Source organism: Pempheris klunzingeri, chromosome 11, assembly GCF_042242105.1.
Source record: "Pempheris klunzingeri isolate RE-2024b chromosome 11, fPemKlu1.hap1, whole genome shotgun sequence".
NCBI classification, from domain to species: Eukaryota; Metazoa; Chordata; class Actinopteri; order Acropomatiformes; family Pempheridae; genus Pempheris; species Pempheris klunzingeri.
The window spans coordinates 4,246,368-4,266,849 of NC_092022.1; the positions used below are offsets into that span (position 1 = coordinate 4,246,368).

The window sequence follows — 20,482 nt, forward strand, 5'->3', positions numbered from 1 at the left end:
TCAGGTAATACAATCAGCGTGTTGACATTCAGATATGGGTTACAGCCTGGCTCTATTAGAAGAAAACCCCACAACATTTGGTTATGAAACTGGCTTGCTCTTCAAAGCAGATGTCCAGTGTGGTGAAACATGCCTCTATCAAAAGATTTCAGGGGATCAGACAGGGAAAGATCAGAGCCATATCTGAAGGGCATTCCAGAGACATTATCAAAACAAACCAACATCACAGTTCATGTCCTGTATGTAGAAAATCATGGAGGAGTTATTCATAGGTAAGTATATTCATAGACCCAAGACATTTTTTTTTTCCTTGAAGTAAACGGGGCACACTCTTTATCACTTTTGCCTAACAAGGTGGATAAAATCCCCCCAGCGATGCTGCCCTGTTGTGGAAAAAGTGCTCAAGATCAATGAGGATTACACAATCGCTTACACACTGTTCCATAAAGTCCAACAGCCCGTGTCACAGTGCAGCTTTGTCATTGGAAATTTTATCTCCTACAGTTCGATATGTGAGCAACACTGAGGCTGCGTTTCAGCACCACGGACAGCAGCACACCACAGCTGCAGTATGTGCGTCCTCCCGACATCAAACACCCACTGCAGGCCCAAAGCAGCTTCTCACAGTGAGATGACTCAATTAATACCTCTGTGGTGCAGCCGCCGGCATAAATGGGACGTCTAGGAGTTCCAGCTTCTTGCTAATAGCCGCCGTTCAAATCAGACTTGGACATTTTGTGCACAGGAGACTCTCCAGGGTAGCAGTCCACTGGCATAACACAAGAAAAGTGACAGTGCTGTATGTAAAGCATTTGCTCTTACACTGATTCTAAATATGGGTGGTTTGAAGCCCCTGAAAACTGAAAAAGAAGTTCTTTATAACGTGAAATATTTATGACTAAATAACCAACAATCAAAGCAAAGAGACAAAGACACACTAATAATAATAATAATAATAACCTGTTTGTGCTTTGATCCCTTTAGTTAAGAATTTAGAGTCGTAAAGTTTACGGTTCCTGACTGTGTTTTCAGTATCACTCCTCTCAGCGCCCATAGTCCCCGACGCGCGCCGCGGCACTTCCCATTCGGGAGAAGTCTCCCTCCGCCGTTATGTAGAGCCCACTAAACGGAAGCAGAGGCTCAGTCAGTCAGTCTGCTGGCACCGAGGGAGGCTGCAGCCACTTCTCCGTGTCTCTATTTCACGCAGGTACCTCGCTCCCTTCCTCGCCTGAACAAGTCACCTGGATTTAATTTAAACACACACACGCACACACACACACACACACACACAAGAACAACAACAACAACAAAAAAGAAAGAAAGAAAGAAAAAACACATTTTCCGACGTGCACCCCACCCGATGTGAAGACGACAGAGAGGGGAAAGGAGAGCAGATCAAACAGAAGAGACATGGGAGCGTTCAGGGTGCTGCTGGGGAGTTTACATTACATGGGACTCTGCGTGCAACTTGGTGTCTCCACGAGGCAAGCTGGACGCGCCGAGGTGGAGAACCACATCTCTGGGAACGGTAGGTTGTGAGATCCGCCTCACGTTTCCCACTTTCACCTCAGTCCCTTTTTTGCGAGGGGAGGACACGGTTAAGGGGCCGTGGAGGGGACGGCACGGGTGATGCCATCTGCTGCTCGCACGCACGCACGGGAGGAATTAAACAAAGAGCGGCGCGCAGGCTGAGAGGCTGACGGTGTGCCAACTAATGCACATGTGTGTTTCTCTGCGATCGTGTGAGAGCAACCGCTTTACTGCATTGTAATGAAAAAGAGTTGAGGTCCGTGCAACGGATAGATCACCTGTTATTCAGTCAGTGCATGTCCTCTCCCGTTTAATTAGCTTGGCGGTCTTATTCTGATGTCGGTGCTCGGACTGTTTGAGTCCTCATTGGTGTGGCGATTCTTCCTTATCACTGGTGGTGTGTCAGTCTGTGATGTGTGGTCAGCTCATGACTGACTGACTGACTGACTGACTGAGTGGGTTTTTTTTTGTTGTTGTTGTTTTCCTCTGAGAGCTGCAGCTCCTCACCAGCGCTTCTTATCCCTCATCTGTCCTGATCAGTGGGTGATTCATCCAGATGGAGCAGAGGTGATGTCAGCTGTTGGGTGGAAGTTATCATTCTCTGTTAGTGAATCTATAACAGACCAAACCTTCCCTCTGATGCCCCCCCCCCACCCCCTTCATCCCTCTCACCAGGAGCTCTAAATGGCCTCCAGTGTCTACACTTGTGTTACGTCATGCAGACTGACACAAACACACAGTGTGTCAAGTGTCTCTGGTTTGTTTCGGTGACTTTGGCTCGGCCTGCCCATCTCTACGGGTGTCAGGCTGCCGGCAGTGTGATGTTTGTGTGGGCTGGGAAAAAAAAAAAGGAGGAGGAGGAGGTGGAGAGCGAGTGGAGGTGATGGTCAGCAAGTGCCCTCGAGGCACCGAGTCTCGCAGCGGATCCACGACCAACTTTTCCTACTTCTGTGAATGTGCTTTAGTATCAGATGCGGCCCACGAGCTTCACCTGAGACCCTCCAACAGTCACGACACACTGAGCTGCACTGTGCAGCATTTAAAAAAAAAAAAAAATGCACCTGAATTACATCAAATCTCAAAGCGGGGGTATGAGATTCCCATTTCCTTTAAACCGAGACGCTGATTTGCAAAAAATAAAATGATCTTGTCAGGTATCAACATGTCGGCGCCCACAGAAAGTGATGGACTGAAACTTGAGAAGAGCATTGAATGAGCGGATCATCCTGAGGACCAGAATTTAGAAACATTAGATGCATTTTGAAGAAGAAGAAGAAAAAAAAAAAGAGCAGCTCAGCATTTTGGGACATACACTTGATGATCGATACCACTCTCATAGCCAGCACACTGTTAGCCTAGCTTAGCATTAAAAACCAGATGCAGGGGTAAATGTCTCACTCTGTCCAAATCTTTAGAAATCCTTCCAGCACCTCTAAAAGCTCACTAATTAACACCTCTCAGGAACAGAAGTGGACGAACAAATTGCAGTTTTCACATCAACCTAAATGTTATTTAAATATGTATCTCATGTGCCACAAATACTAGAGATCCCACTGTCGGTCCTTAAGGATCAGCTGTAGCTCTCAGTTTTTCACTAAGCTAAGCTAAATGCCTCCGGGGCTCTAGCTTCAATTTTAACGGCCAACTACGAGTGTTGAAAGCACACAAGCGAACTCCCCAGAGCGTCGAGTGATTGCTTTAGCCTATCCTCCACTTTCTTGTTTTTGCCCTCTGGGCTTTCAAGGGCATGTCGTGGTCCTCAGTGGTCCGCTGTTAGGGAGTTTTGCTCAGTCATAGTGTGTGATCCCAGTATGGATCTACTGCCGTCTGCAAATGGAACTCGCCAGCTCGTGGTCACGATACGGGAAGCCACATACACAATTTGCTTGGCGTGCAAGCGTGAGGCAATGCTGCTAGGCAACACGGACGCCACAGAGGTCGGGTGGTGACCGGGTGATGTAACGTTAATGCAGGAAATGTGAGGCCACTTGGAATATCAGCTTTTTTCCCTCAGACATAAAATTACCATCCACAAATAACTTGCACGGTCGCCTGAAAACATCAGCAACACGTCACAACTTGTGCACTTTACAAAGATTTCCTCCTCTGACTTCCTCTGAAGTCAAGAATAACACAAGAGGGTTCGTTCACATGGACTCTTATCGGGAACACGTTGAGCGCAGCCCCGTTTGAAAGCACCATATGGTCACAGTTGGTCATATCGGGGCGGCTGTGACAGCTGCCTTTGTTTAAAGATGGTTTCTGGCATTAGATCTGAACGTCCTCCTTGATCTCTCTCCGGCCGTCCACTGACTCCCTGATCTTTGACTCCCTTCCCTTCTTCTTCCTTGCTGCTGTCATATGTGATGCCACATACGACTCCCATCTCTCTCTCTCTCTCTCTCTCTCTGGGGGCTCCTGTCTCTAGGTCGTACCAGCAGAGATCTTAAAGTGTTGAATGGATCATCTGACAGCTCAGCCGCAGAGGGGCGTCCCGCTGGGATGCTTGTGGTGTTGATTTAGTAGTGTCCATCCTGATCTTAGAATTCTCCTCATCTGTCCACTCACATCATCATTTATACCTTATCATATCATCACGCTGTGTCGGCTGTCCATTAAATCTGTTCTCGCTCGTCATAAAGCACCGCAGACAGGTCACGCGGTTTGAACTCACGGAGATGACGTGTTCTGCGTCGTGTACAGGCGACATGTTAAAGGATTCCTCTGCATTTAGGTAATCTAATACCTAGTGTTACCCCTTTTTGTCGCTATTTGGAGCAATATGAGTAATATCTCCTGGCAGATTGGCGCATCCATAACATAATGCATTAGAATCTGTTTTCAAACTGAATAATGTGCCTGTGAGATATTCTCAAACAGTGGGTGTGTGGGATTTTTATGGAAATGAGTGTGTGCACATATGCAGTACACTTGTTTTTGTTTTGTCCTGAGGGTAGACTGAAAGAAAAGAGAAGGGCAACAAGAGATTTAAAACTCGAGCAGACGTGAATGCATTAACAGTTTCATGCGCTGTAATTCCTGGTGGCCCCGCAGTGTAATATTTGGTTGAACATTCAGAACACAGGGCATGATACTGAAGGATAGAGTTAAATCTAATAAGAATGCGATTAAGTGAATGATTTGCAGATTGGGAGTCAGGAGAATTCAGGGATGTACATGAGGGTTGTCCTCCTGAACTCACTTTAACACCTTTTTTTTATATTTGCAGAATAAATTTGACCACTTTTAGTAGTCTGACATCCATAGTTATGACGTGAAGTCGCAGCCTGAGTTATATCAAATGAACGGGATGAGGTCCAACTGAGGAAAATGGAGAGGCTTTCATTTGCTTTTCTCAGAATTTACTGTAAGTTTTGCTTGTATTGGTGGTTTCCGAGCCCCACGGGGGTCATAATTTATCCTCCTTTTCCCTCTCTGGCACTGCACCAGCTGGAAAAGAGAGCAGCGAGGGGGGGGGGGGAAAGAAAAGGAAGAAAGAGAAATGAAAGAAAAAGAGTTTGGATTTGCTCAATTTTCATAATGTTCCGGTCTACATCTGCCCAGACGCTGCTTTAGTCATTGATACTTTTCAATTAACTCCTAATTAGGGCATGGTTATCCAGCGAGGAGATTATTCCAGCCAATCAATTGCTTTAAACTAATCAGTGAAGGGTAAATGAGCTGTTGGACCAATAAGACGCCAAAGCTTTGCAAAGGGAAACAGATTGTGATGAGACAACAGGAGCAATGCGAACAAATATTTGGATTGCATGTTTTTTTTTGTTGGCGGTTCCACTCTAACAATACCAGCTCTTCCCATTTTAGTCATTTATTGACTTCCATCACAGCCCAAACTACGCGCATCGCTGCTTCTACAGCATCAGTCTGAAACGACTGAAATTATATTTTCCACTTTCACATGGCATGATGTATTTTTGTCTTTACTGACTGGACTTTGGAAGACATTTATGCCCGTGAGCCTTCACTTCATTTCTGCCTTATATCTTCACCCTGTTTCGACCTCCATCAGCAGAGAAGCTGGTCCCATTCTGACTCCCATTATTAGATTGGCTTTGAACCATTTTTTCCCAATTCAACAGGTGAATCATTTACCATTCAGTGAAGACTGAATGCTTTATGTCTGCCCCTTAAAAGGCTTCAGGCATGGCTGCTCCTCTTCACTGTGACACTATTTGAGAGGAATATAATAGATGGATGAACGAGTATAAACCCAGGACTGGCACAGATGTAATCACAGCCTGCAATGGTTAAGCCTCCTTTACAGCCTCGATTTTACCTTTTCTAATGACGGGTGTGTTGCATGATAAATGTAGCCTAGTGAGGAGAAAATAGGACTTCCACTAAAAGCAAACTAGAGCACTGAGACGGTGACATCACACTACTGTTCGACTATTAAAGATTTAACAGTAGCCAATGCAGCGTCGCTGGCAAACATTCAGCAGCAGCTTGTGGGGTTTATTCGTGTCTTCTGCAGAATCAAACACCAAATGTCCCTGTCTGCTGCTCACCTCCCACTCAGTCACAGTTCAGTTCTGATGGTGTCGTATTGACATGTCACTGCGGCCCCATTTATCACTGCAGCAGTGAGTATAGAAGAGGAATGGGAATGAAAAACTCAAAATCAGGTGTGCAGTTTTTTTTTATTACATTTCATTTATTTTATTTTTTTTTTACATAAAGAGCTGTTTCATGGCATCAGAGAGATTTTTAAACAATATTGAAATGGAAAGAAACTGCATACAGGAAATAACAATGTTTATTTAAACACATGTATTTGAAAATGTAACATTTTTGTAGCAGTTATACATAAATTTGCTTACAATTACACACTATATACTGTACATCGTATACGTTACAGCTCCACTTTAGATTTAATTTTGCAGATACAATAGTTTCGCTCCAGGTACAACTCTCCATTATCATCGTGGCCAAAAAACCTTTGAATTGCCACTCTACAGGAATTTCTAATGATGCCAAAGAATGTATCTATTCACAACTCTGGCTTTGCAACCACATCGCTTCTTAAATTACACTACTCACAAAAAGTTAGGGATATTCGGCTTTCAGGTGAAATTTCAGGATGAACCACCACCAATACATTTCCTGCTTCAGTTAGAATTGGTATTTAAACAGTCCTCCTCATCCTGCTGTTCACATTCTGACATCATGAGACCAAGACGACACCTAACAGTTGATCAGCAGCACCTCAACACTGGAGGCTTCAAACAGGAAGTCCTCAGACGGAGGTGTTCACTGAGCTTAGAGGGTCACAGAGTGTCATCAGGAGGTTGGAACAGTGATACAGAGACTGGAAGAGTCACAGAAAGGAGAGGAGTGGACGTCCTTTGGCCACATCCCAATTTTACGTTTACCCTCGTTTACCCTCCACTGTTGTTAGATTTTCTTTCAATAAATTGTTTAAGATGAATAAAATTATCATTGCATGCTTCTACTTAAATGCCCTACTTTCATGATATAATATCACTGTAGCATTCACTTTTTACATTTTCCATAAATTTCACCTGAAAGTCGAATATCCCTAACTTTTTGTGAACCCTGTATGTTCATATTCTACTAATTTTCATTAGCAAACATGTTTTGTAGGAGGATATGTAAGGGACTAAATATACAAAATCTAACATGTTAATTAGCGAGCTTCGGGCTTCAGAGATGTTCTGAACAGGCTAGCTGTTTCCAGTCTTTATGCAAAATATGGTAATTGGATGGCTGTAGTTGTATATTTAGCATACAGATAATAAAGCTGTATTACCGTGAGTGTTTTAAAATTAAACTTTGCGGATGGTATCTAGCAATTAACAATTAGCAAATGCACTGACAAGCAAATTTAGAACTTTTGTCTTGAAATGTAGTCTTGAAGTAATTTATCAAGCAAAAATGCCAAGCATGCTTTAAAACAGCATATTTTATGTCATTAGCCAGGCTTCTACCCAAAGTATTGCAAATTTTAACTGAGTTTGGAAAAAAAATGGCAAAAGAAAATGCAAATGAACGCTTATTTCCATCCACTACCATTGTGAGATTAATAGGAGTTGGTTCATGGTGACCTCAAAGCATTTTAAACGCCTTTATATAAGCACCTTCAGTACCTCCACATATATATTTGTACTCTGTTCAAAGTCAGTAGATGCCCAATTTGCCTTGATTATCTTTCCAATATGTGATGTAGCCTAAATTTGCTTTTACTCTCTCCCTTCCTGTTTATTTGCCTGTCAATGTCAGTGAAAAAAGAGACAAGAAGGAAAGTGTCAGAACAAACAGGAAGGATGGGTGCGGCAGCCGAGGAAAAGAGGGATAGGCTGACAGTTTTAAAGCTTGTTGGTGCTCAGCGGTATGTATTTGGGTCCTGACCTCAGTATATACTCTTCACTGAGAAGACAAGCGCTGGAAGGCAGTTTGTGATAAACTACAGAGAGGAGAGAAATTATTACTGTAGCTGCAGCTCGTCTCCGCACAATGCACAGCTCTGTTTTCTCAGGACTTAACAATCAATTTGTACATGTGTCCTGGCTTTGTCTACATGTCTACATATCCTTTCATGGGCAAAGTCTGCTCAAAGTAATACTTGTGGCATTTTCATACTAATAAGGGCAGCGCGGTGGTGCGGTGGTCAGCAAGAAGGTTTCTGTGCAGACTTTGCATGTTCTCCCTGTGCTTGCGTGGGTTTTCTCCGGTTGCTCCGGCTTCCTCTCACAGTCCAAAGACATGCAGTTTAAGTTAATTGGTGACTCTAGATTGCGAGCAGTCCAGGGTGTTCCCTGCCTCTCGTCCAATGACAGCTGGGATTGGCCCCAATTTATCGTTTTTTTTTTTTTTTTTGTACTGAAGAGAAACTACATCCTCAGTTTCCACCACAGCCTCCCCCTCCAATACACAGTAACATAAAAAGCTTTCGCTTGAGACTTCCCGTGGTGCCACAATGGTGGCAACAGCTTCAGACTTGTTTGATTAAATCCATTTCATGCAGCAGAAAATGAGCAGGAAAGTCTTTATATCAAAAACTCAAGAAATGCTTTAAAAAGGGGGGCAGTTGGGAAGAAAAAAACCACAAACTCTGCCTGTGAAACACTGGTGTCCACCAAATGACAGACTGACTAAGGGACTGACTGTGGAGAACATATCTAAAATTAATCTGCAAACTATTTTGAAAATAGTTTTCAAGCAGAAATGCCAAAATATTTTGGTTCCAACTCCTTAAAGAAGAGGATTTGCTGTTTTTTTGTGTGTTTTATGTCTTTGGGTTTAGTTTTGTTTAGTTGAACAAACCACCTTGAGCTGTGATACTCAGACATTTTATAGACCAAAGGAGTCATTGATTAATCGAGAAAATACAAATCTAGATAATACACAGCTCTTATATACAAGCTAAGACAGGAACACGTGGAAACGACAGACGCATTGGAGGAAAAGCTGAGTGACGTGGACAGAGGACAGAACTGCCTGGCTGGAAAGATCAATGACCTTTCTGTTACCAGAATACTGGAAAAAAACATAACATGTTAGGATTTGTGACGGACCTTCTCCACTCATCACTTCAACGCAGAGATGACTTGGACATCCACACCGAGGAGAGGATACTGCCTGTTGAATGCCAAACTTAAAGATAACGCAGCACCTCTGAAAGTGATTATTCTCTACTTTCTTGACTATGAAGTAAAAGAACTGCTATGAGCATGGAGACGAGGCAGAATTGTGTTCCAAGGAAATTTACTTCAACCGAGACTGCACAAGTCGGGCACAAAAGAAATGGAAACTGGTGCAGGATGTAATTAAAAAGCTCAAGGAAGAGAATATCAAGGCACAGTCTCCGTACCCGGCCCAGCTGAGACTATTTTTGGAATCGGGCACGAAAACATTCAACACGCTGACAGACGTCGCGCTCGAGGAGATGGGGATTCACATTCAAGAGGACGAGACGGTGAAACTTCAGAAAGCCATCATATGAGGCAACTGGAGCGCTGTGATGGGGAGGAATGAGAAGAGATGACAGACATGCAGGCTCTCATCCAAGTGACTTCATCCAACCAAACCGCCTGGTAAAATAAACGAGATGTCTGGTGACTGTGATGCTCGACAGAAGCTTAGGCTACCCAAAACCTGTTGATTTGAACAAGAAGCAACTTTGTTTCACACCTGGTTAGCTGCGGGTGGACTCGGTGCTATTAACAGAGAGAAATAGCTGCATCTGTTATTTTTTTGCATTCAGGTTCTTTATAAATGTTTTTTTTTCTTTTATTTCAGTCCACAGTTTGTTAGAGGTGCAGTGTTTTGGTATCTGAACAGTGGATGCATGTTGGAATTTAATGTCATGAAATGTCCTAAATGACTTAAACCATTATATTGAGAGGACGAAAATGTTTAATCGGCCAAAGATCCTACAATGCTCAATTGCTTTAATACACAAAAGTCATAGAGTTGAAGAATATAAAAAGTTAAATAGAGACTTTGTATACGAGCTATTGCCTCCTCGGCAAGTCAAATCAAGTCAGTTTTATTTACACAGCCCAAAAGAAAAACTTGCCTCGGGGAGGCTTTCCAAGCCGTACAGACACTTCAAGAAAAGAGGAGCAGCTATATCAATGAAGAAATCTGCACTGAGTATTTCATAGGTATAAGTGTATCCTTGATGAGCTGAAAGAGACTACGCAGACGCTGGATGAACTCTTAACCCATAAAGCAGAAGGAGCCTCATGGTTCACAAGTCAGAAATACTACGAAATGGGGATTAGAGCAAGTTTCTCACACAAGGCTGAAATGAGCAGGATCACGTCTAGAATAACAGACTCAAAGTTTCTGTTTGGTTATTGATATTCTACTCTTCTGTAGACTTTTTTTTTAAACAAATTTTCAGACTTTAAAGCCGCTTCCTGTATTCTTTATGTGATTTTATGTAATTATAGCATTTTTCAAAGACATGGCGTGCATTTTTATTGGCAGAAACATTCGTAGTGGCACTGCCACAATGTTTTTTTTGATGCCTTTATATGGGGAATCAAGGTTGAAAAATGTCCAATCCTCATATAAGTTATTAACTCCTTTAGTAACTACTTTTCTTAAAAAAAAAATGAAATCAAGTCCTTGTCCTCACAAGTCTGCGCAGTCCTGCAACCAGTAGTTTAGCTTCCGTGTATTGCTGCAAACAGAAAGTAAGCAAAGACATTCTGGTAAATTGAGATATGAAAACATTTTAGAGTTGGCTGTTATGTTGCAAGAAATGGAAATATTTAATATATATTAAAGGCTGATACTGCAATTTCTGTCATCATGCCCATGCAGCATTGGGTTTTTTTATACAAATAGAACAGACAAATTCTTTTGGGGTTTGCAGCTTAGACGAGGCATCCTCGTCCTCTGAGGACTGTAAATGATTAATGAACTTACAGAGAAATAATGGAACTGTATAAAGACTTAATACAATATGCCTGGAGCATGAAAACATCACTCCAGCTGACAGATGTACCACAGCTCCCTGATAGAACCAACCAATTTATCAGTCTAACCCTTAAAAAAACAACATGGCAGCAGTTCAGGTGTTGTACTCATTGCTTGACAATGTGGACTCAGACCTGCGATGTCTTCCATCATTCATGCCACCTCCTTCCTTCCCTCTCCCGTCGCTGCTCGCGGTGTCGTGTGTAATAAACTGTGAATCCTCTCCCTTCCCCTTCAATCTGAACATTTTCTTCAAAAATCGGCACAAACAAGCTGCGGGGTCAGCCGGCAGTCAAGGACTCTCCCTCTTTCTTTCTCCATAAGTGCCTTCTGGTGCGCGCGTCCTCTGCAAAGCATTTTGCATGTGTGTGTGTGTGTGTGTGTGTGTTGGTGGTGGGGGACATACTTTTGAGGAGACATGATTGCGGGCAGCTTTGAGCTTAGGGATTCAAAGCAACACTTTTCTCTGAGGTGTCCCTCTATGACTGAAACTCATCTCTGGGACGCGTCAACCAACCCTTGTGTGTGTGTGAGAGGCTCTGTGGACTTTGTGTGAGAAATGATAAAGGCAGCTTTGAGACAGATGATCCAAACCCCGTCAGTGTCTGTATTCTCTGTCTGTGTTTGTATCTTTTCATGAGGGTACACTGTGAGGTGTGTGTGTGTGTGTGTGTGTTCAAAGAGATGGAGGGGGGATAGAGTACTCCCTCTATTGCACTCAGCATGATGATGTTGGGGGAAGTGCTTGGCTGTGAAGGCTTGTCTGAGAGAGTGTTGCTTATCTTCCATTAGACACATTACTGCCAACGTTGCCATCAAAGTGGAAAGACACACGCACACACACACACACACACACACATGCACAGACTCTCAGATTTAGAGAGGCACACACACACACACACCCCTCTCCTGGGGAGGCACTTGGCAGGACTCATCTGTTGGCAGTCTCATCGAGGGAGGAAAGAGGAGAAGGAGGAGGAGGAAGACAGGCGAAGAGGGGAACGTGATGTATCCATGGTCCAGGATCAGTCATTTGCAGCCTGAAAGAGCTCCTCAGCCTCCAGCAAGCCACCACATAATTTAGTGAAGTATCATTGTTCCCTGGAGCGTCTGATTTGTGTTACACTTTTATTAGACCATGCAACTGAATCTTTAAGTCACACGTTGGTTTGACATCGATTATTCTTTAATGCTATTACAGTTCCGAGAGTATTACTAGAGTCATATTCAGACCTGTTTAGCCTGTAGCATGGTGCTATACAGTGTACAGCGAACATCAAAAGCAAGAGCGATGTTTCAGCAGCAAGTCCTGGTGCTGTATGGCAGTGTGACATTACACGATGAATCCCCACAGTAAATATGACAAATTAAAATTATAAATGGGAAAGAATATTGTAATGTATATTTGTTGCATTTAGAAGAATCAAACACACATTGCAAAAAGCTGCCTTAGTGCTTTTATAGCAGATTTAATGCAGCGATGCAACTACAAGGCTGCATCGTCAATCTATTGCTGTGAATTTATAACACACGTGCTGAGACTTGAAAACGAAAATACTGACTTAAATACACATATCGTAAATTACCGTGTAGTATCCCTGTTTCCAGCCACACTGTGTGCCAGAAGATGCTGCGTATTGCAGTCTCTGTTATTGCAACACACATCTTCAAACAGACACATTCAGACTCTGGCAGAAATGCCTTTGGCTGATGATGGAACTGACCTTGAGGACGTGAAACCAAACTTTCTTCTACGACAGCAGATTATATTAATCACATTCATATGACAGAACATATGAATGTCGTAAACACATTAAGTAGTCATGAAAAGTCAGGGAAGATGGCGTTTTCAGCCAACTCGAACAACTAACATTAGCTTAATTTGTTTTTTAGTGGTTATTCTGCCACCGTTGTCACTGTAAAACTGCATATGTGCTGACTGGAACGTTGTAGTCCAGTTATCACTGATGAATCCTACTACTTCATCACATTGATGCAAAAAGCTTGTACATTCAATATTTCTGGATTCTACATTATTGCCCTGCCAATAATTTTGGAACAGTCAGTGAATACTTGAGCTTCAGGACAGATTGATCTTCTTGTTAAATGATTCTGATTTATTGTGACCATAGACCGTGTAAAAAGAAGTCGTCACCCATTGTTGTTTGGCATTTTGGCCAACGCCATCTTGGTTTCTTTGGAGCCAGGAATGACCATATTGGGATGAAAGGCTGGATGTAGCTAGCTAGATGGCTGGGTTAGTAGGGTCCATCCATTCATTACATTAACTAGATGCTAATGAGATGCAAATTTTGGCAAGTGAAAAACAGGCTAAAACAACCAAACATTGGACAGGGCATTGTAGGCAACAAAAAAATATTGCAATTAACTTTAATGAACTGAAAATAACACCGAAAAGGTGAAAACATCGAGAACACAAAAACATGGACACCCAAAAACAAGTTCACGGCCATTTAAATGTACACAGTGCCGTGGATACACATTGCTGCGCCTCTACCCAGTTTGACAGGTTGCTGTGGTACTTGTCAGTCAGAAGGTAGCTCCACGCTTTATCATCTGTTTTACTTTAAATGGGACCAAAATGTACAAAATGAACATCATGGTGTATTGAAGAAGACTCAAAGATAGTGATTAGACCATAAACTCAACAAGTGTTAACTGAACTGAGGTAATAATTTAAGGGAGACGTAGGGTCATTTTCTTTCCCCGTTGGCCAGTAGAAAGTATGCAGGTTTAAAGCACTTCGGCATTGGCTTCATTTTTCAGACCCAGATGATATTTCCAGTTTTTTTTGTACAGTCTATGACTGTGAGTGTGTTCAGTTATGGCTTTGACTCTTTTCAATCTTTTCAATCTTGTTAGTTTTCTCATATTTCTTTTTAAGTGAATTATTCTGTCTGCTGCTACCTTTGTATATATATATACGATTCATTAACTTATATTATCATATTATTGGTCACAAATTACAATCATTGTTTTGCACACACCCACTCCTAACCTATTGATTTCTCACCATGGCAACAGTCTCTCATGGACCTCATGCGCTGAGGAAAGTATATCTTGAGATTCTATGTGCAGTGATGTTATGGCCTGTGTCAGTCCTTTGAAATCAACCCATCACATAATCAGCAGGCGGCATCCCATCACTTCAAGCATATGGGGGAAACTGACTTTGAAGATTGCTTTAAAGGGTTTGCGTCTTACAGTGCCTTTCATGTGGCTGATACTGAAGCAAACATTTACATTTTGATGATTTTCTGAAGCACTGTTTCAAGGATAGCAGGGAGGGGATACATTATTTATTAAACACACACAGTCATGCTTTAACCCTGACAGCCCGCGCCAATGAGCCTGGGTCTGTTGAACTTAGTTTCAAACTCTACAGGAAATGTCAAAATTTCCAAAGATACCAGTGATGTCAGGCTTAATTTTGGATGGTTTGTATAAAATGAGGCTGAAGACACTGAATATTTCTATGTGATGTTATAGTACAGTCATAAAATATTGCTGGGCAATGTCTTCCCAACATTCCCTGGTGTGTCCAGAGACCCTCAGACTATGAGAAGAGACCACCCTCTCTCTTTTTCTGCAGCCCCATTTTTCAGTAAATGTGTGGGAAAACCCACAGTTTATAGATGGGTCCCCATATGATGTCATAAGGGGATCTGTTGAGCATGTGACCCCCTCCAGCTCTCAAACAGACTGACTGACCCCGCCCCATGAAATCCTCCTGAATCCACCTCGCTGTCCACCATTGTTTTTTCCTCACTAACTCCAGCCACCAGTAATACAAAGATGATGTCAAAGGCGAGAGCAAAGCACACAGATTGTTCTGCTGCAGCTGCAGTAGGAGACAAATAATGTGTTTTTTTTAATATTATATTCCCCTTATTTGGGGATAACGTCTCTGGAACATTTCCAACATCGTCTGAATAGATTGGTGTCACATTATATTAAGACCCAGCAGCACAAAGATGAATACACCCAGAGAGACTAACAGCATGCCTTATGAACAGAACTACAATAAATGCGGTCACTCAGATATAATTTCTAATGCACAAAGAAAATAAAACCAGTTTGATAAACCTTTAAAGTTGGAGGTTTGCTTTATTCATGGTTGCATGGATGATCTTATGAACACCCATAAGGCTTCAGGCTATGTGACCTAACAGGATTTGATGATGAGAAAATGTATAAAAGCTATGGAAAATGTCTAAAGTAGTATTAAAATCAAACATCGTGCCGAGCTCTTTCCACAAATGTCATGTCATGTCTGAATATAACCATAGTGAACATTCAATGGACACCTCTGTCTGAATGACAAATAAACAACATTACTTTAACAGATAGAATTGCATTCGGTTTCTGAAAAGGGACTTAAACTGGGGGTCAAATCTGGATCTTCCCCCGAGCTGTGACAAAGTTTGCTCAACAATGTAACAGAATGAGCTTACAAATGTGTAAAACTCTTTTGGCCATTTTATGCTCGTCCGTCACATGTTGGTGCTCTAAACTTGTGGCTTTGCTCTGCTAGCTGCTGGACATGCTTGTGCTTTACAAGCATAGAGCTTCTTTAGTTCCTTGAGTATATGTGAAGGCTAAAGATCTGAAACGTCACTCTTTTATTGCTGAAAGTCTGACACTGATGCTTCTGGTGCTTCCAGTATCCACTTATGAAGGCACACAGCGAGTGGAAACAAAATAAAAGCAAGCAGCAAGAAATATCTTTTTTTGTAGCCCTCCTTTGTGAAGCACACACACACACACACACATATGAACGCACATAGACACGGCATGCTCAATTATGTGTGCTGCCCCTGGCCATTTTCAGACAGGGTTATCCATTACGACTCTGCAGTGACCAGGCCTAATTACACCGCTGTGGAGAGCCTCTTTCCTGCACACTGTGTGTGTATGTGTACAGATGTAGACATGGTGTGTGTGCACTTGTGTGTGATTGTACGCTGTGAATGACTCTACATCCATTGGTTGGTTCCGCAATTACCCAAACTCAAGCCAAATTAACTGGCATACACATGTGTAGTCATTCAAAGTATTGTTTGGGTTTCACACACACACACACACTGAGAGGAGCACTTTGCTTGAATCCAATCACGGTCTCTCCCTCCTTTAGCCGGCTGCCAGTGATTCACATATTCGGTTTTTCATGTCCAACTAATAGGCCCTTGGCCATCTTTGAGGCCCTGCATGGTATTTACAAAGGTCTACTGAGTTGGACAGCTTTGATACCTGTGGGCAGTGTAGATTGACACTCACATACATACACACACACACACACACTAATACCCTTATACTCAGTTCAGTGTGATAGAACAGCATAAAAAGTAAATGGTATTTCTCAGTGTGGTTTGTAATGGTTGACTGCACTGCAAATGACAGCTGTACTCCACACAGACACTGGATCCTGTTGGTGGGAAAGTATTGCTTATTATCGGATGCTGCTCATATAGTTTACGTTTCATTTCAGCGATTAATCTATCAAATATTTCTAACATGATCAACTGTCCAAACCCAAAAATGTTCGATTCACAATGATATAAAACAGAGAGAGACGGTAAAATCCTCACATTTCAGAAGGTGGAGCCAATTAATGTTTGGCATTTTTGCTTGATAAGAAACTTTCAACCTTCTTTATACATTTTCTTCATCATCTAATTGTCTTAGCTCTAATGGTAATATAATAGCATTTACTCAGACAAAGCAAATTCTTAAATATGTCAACCCAAAAAACAGTGCGTATGTCTTTATTTTTCTCTACAGATTTATTTCGATACAAACGTGGTACAAACTGCTCTGAGTTCTTTAGTAGAGTTAAAGGAATAATTAGGCATTTCAGCAATTGAACTTATTTGCATTTTTACAGAGTTGGATGATGATCTCATGTCTGTGTGTTAATACACAGCTGGTTTGAGGATCTTGTTAGCCTAGCTTAGCATAAAGACCGGGGGCTAGCCTGGCTCTCACAACCCATAAAACAAAATTAGACAAAATGCTGGTAGGGGCATTTGTGAGCTTTGGAGCGAGCCAGGACAGCTGTTTCCTCTGCTTCCATAATGCTAAGCTAGGCTAACCACCCCCTCCTGAGAGCCTTCTCACCGAAGGCCCTGCAGAAAGACAGTGAATGAGTGCAATTTTGTGAATGTTCCCCTAACTATTCATGTAAAGAATCACTTTGTGTAGCTTCTAGCAGCATGAGCAAATTAATAGCAAAGCGGATTGCTTCTGTACCAGGTTTCTGCAGGACGGTGAGAGTTTGCTCCTCAGAGAGTGCGCAGCAAAGCACCTTAATGCTGAAGGGAGTCTCAGACATTTCATAGCTGAGACATGCTGAGGACATTCTGCGACAACAGAGAGTCTGTGGATGAGGCTGCTCAGAGCTGTGCTTAACTGTCCCCCGGGTGGATTTCTGTCTGCATCTGGCTGTGCTGCTCAGAGAGGAACACTTTGGCCAGAGAGGATGCAGCTCAATATTGCAGCTACATTGCCCTAAACATGACACGGTATCAGTGATGAGAGCATGCTGCATAACCAGCTGAATTGCTTCTAGAGGGATGCTTTAACCATGAAAACCGCTCAGTGCTGAAGCTATAACTCCAGACAAGGGATTAGTGATGAGGGTATGATGCATATCAAATCACCTTTTGACTGGAGGCATGCTTTACCCAGCAGTACATTTACACTCAGACGTTGTCTCATTTCTTCTCCCAGGATTCCTGGCTTTGCTTGCTTTTACTGCAGCTCCATTATCGAGGCCATTTTGCCTTCTTTTCCATTAGGTTTTCAGTTCAATGTCTTCAAGATTTCAAAATGGTGTGGGAGGAAATCAATATGCATGAGAGAACTGGTGTTCGCACAAATGTTGTCATATTTGTCCTCCTGTTGCTTCATCAGTAACAGCGTCTGTAGCTTCTGTAGAGCCACATTACTAGATGCAGTGAATTAACTCTGGTGGTCATCGTTACAAAACACTCTTTCTCTGGACAATCGCCAAGCTTTATTTAGTACAGCATGTACAGAGTTCACTATAGTAAACTCTGTCTTCAATCACAGCTTTAACATTGTGTCTGTACGGACCATCTCTGATGTTTTGTGTGCTTTAAATCCTAATCTTGAAGAAGTGTAAGTGTTTTTGGCCCTTTTCAAGATTTCAACAGTCACGTTGATGTTATTATAACTCATACAAACCACAATCAAAACTATCAAAAACAAGACCCAGAATTATCCTTTACATCTGCATTAAAAAGACCACTTATGTATTTAGCATCCATCAGTATATAACTGTAGTGTCTCATCTGCTGTTGACAAAATCTCAATTCAAGGTCCGCTTACTCCATCACACAGTCCTCATGGATGGAGGACAATTTGCTCAGATGCCTTTAAAACTATAGACGACAACCAATATTCTGAACACCTGTACGACTTCTCGACCACGTTGGCACATATGGTGAGCTTAATAGTTCATGTGGAAGACTGTGTGACATGGTCAAAAGCTCCAAAACGAGTGGCCCTTGAGCTGACACTGCTGTTTCCAAAGTCAGGAATGAACTGCTGACCTCAAATTGTAATGTAAACTGGTTTGCTTGCAGCCCAACTAGGAACTGTCTGACTTACAGTAATCACCTCTGACGGATCTCAGAAGAGATTTTGTTCAAAATGTAAGAAATGATGTGGTTTTAAGAGGAGAATTACCAGTTAACTAACACATCATTGCATCTTATTCCGACTACTCTCTCAGCCTGGATAGTTGATCATCTTTCTACAGGTGTTCTACAAGGTTTTCATGTTTTCCAAGTCTGGTGTTGTCAAGATGCTATCCTGATGGCACGCTTTACTGCAAGTCTCATTAGATGTTTGACACTGATGTAAACAGTCCACTTGAAACCGTCGTCCTCTCTAGATTAAAAGTTATTGTGCCCGTAACAGTGAGCCCGTGATAAGCTCTGATGTCTCGCCTTTTGTCCTGAGCCGTACGATATGTCAAGCTCATTAGCTCATTCAAATTGTATTTTCAGAAAGACAAACACAGCCCCGCTTGCAAATGAAATCTCCTACAAATGAAGCTCAGCGTCGCTTCTGCAGATAGATTACAACCGAGGAGTTGTATTCTCAACGTCGGCTCTGATTAGCGCCGCACGTTCTGTTTTTAGAGAGAGTTGTTCCTGTGTGACAGCTTGGCGTCTCGGAGGAGGCTTGATGTGTCGTGTCCCTATTAGATGTGACACTTTTCCGCGCCTGTTATTCTTTTATTAATCTGCTTTGTCAAAGTCATGCTCTCTCTTTGTCTTTCGTCTTTTCCTCAGTCTTTTTGTGCCGTGTCTCGCCTTTCTCTCACTCTCCTCTTTTCTCACTTCCTTTTTTTTTTTTCCCCTCTCTTTTTCTCTCTTTCTACACGTGTTAATGTGACGGAGGTGTCACTGATGTGGCAGCCAGAGAGAAGATGAAAAGAACCACTACAGATGCGGGCAGGGCAGACGCTTGCCTATCACAGGCAAAGAGGTTTTTTTTTTTTTCACCTCTGATTAATCAAATGTGTTTTACTTTAAAATTCGGGGTATGTTTTGGAAAGTGGGCCAGGTGACTCCTTTTCCCAATCAGCTCCTCCTGCTGTCTGGAGTCCTGAGGTGCTTTTTAGTTACATTTTTTTCCTTAATGTAATGAGCCGTACCGAACTGAGGCTACACAGTTATTTGAAAATGATGCTCGTCTCATCCCAGTTTGCACAACTTGTTTATCTCACAAATGTGGTTTGAAAAAAAAAAAAAATGGTGTTAAGTAAAATGTACATTTGGTACATATAACAAATCAAAATCATAAATAGCAGTTCAGGCTCTAAATCTGCGTTCAGCTTTAATATCAGGATGTCGAATAGCTTCAGTTTTGTTTTGCAGCTTTTACTCACCGAGCAACGATAAATTAGAGCCCTGCCAGACCACTAACAAGCTCCAGTGTTGCTTTCACAGTCACGGCACAAAAAGTCTCTGCCCACCTGCCACAGTCGCACATCCAGTAGCTTCTCTTTCTGTTTTAATAAAATTGCTTTCTAATGAACCAAAACCCCAACAGTCTAGTCCCAGATGATGTGCAAGCGTGAATCTAATCAATTGTTTCTTCAGTTTTCCGATGCTTTAAAGCTCTGGGTAAAAACACGCCGCCCTTTCATTCGTTTCAATAGGTTTCGTTGGCACAGTAGATGTCCCCACGCTCCAGCAAGAAAACACATTGGTCATTCACTAAAGAGTTTGAACAGCTATCCGAACGTGGAAACCGTTGAAGTGTTTCATATTTAAGTCTTTTTCACTGAATTCTGAATTCCTACGTCACCTTTTTTTTTTTTGCCTTGATGACTTGAAATGCACGTCTGACGCTCGGCTGCCTTGTGGCTGCTTCCATCTATAATTTGTTTTTGCTTTTTCAAATGCCATTTATGAAGAGTCACTGC

General features: G+C 42.3%; 1 protein-coding gene across 1 annotated transcript in view; it reads left to right on the plus strand.

Annotated features, from left to right (window-relative positions):
• The first annotated feature begins 1,410 nt into the window (after nt 1-1,410).
• Nucleotides 1,411-20,482, plus strand: part of LOC139210273 (V-set and transmembrane domain-containing protein 2-like protein) — a 44,135-nt gene continuing 25,063 nt past the window's right edge. Inside the window, exon 1 of the mRNA XM_070840288.1 lies at nt 1,411-1,528. Coding sequence (XP_070696389.1) covers nt 1,411-1,528 — 118 coding nt within the window. The remainder of the gene's footprint in view (nt 1,529-20,482) is intronic.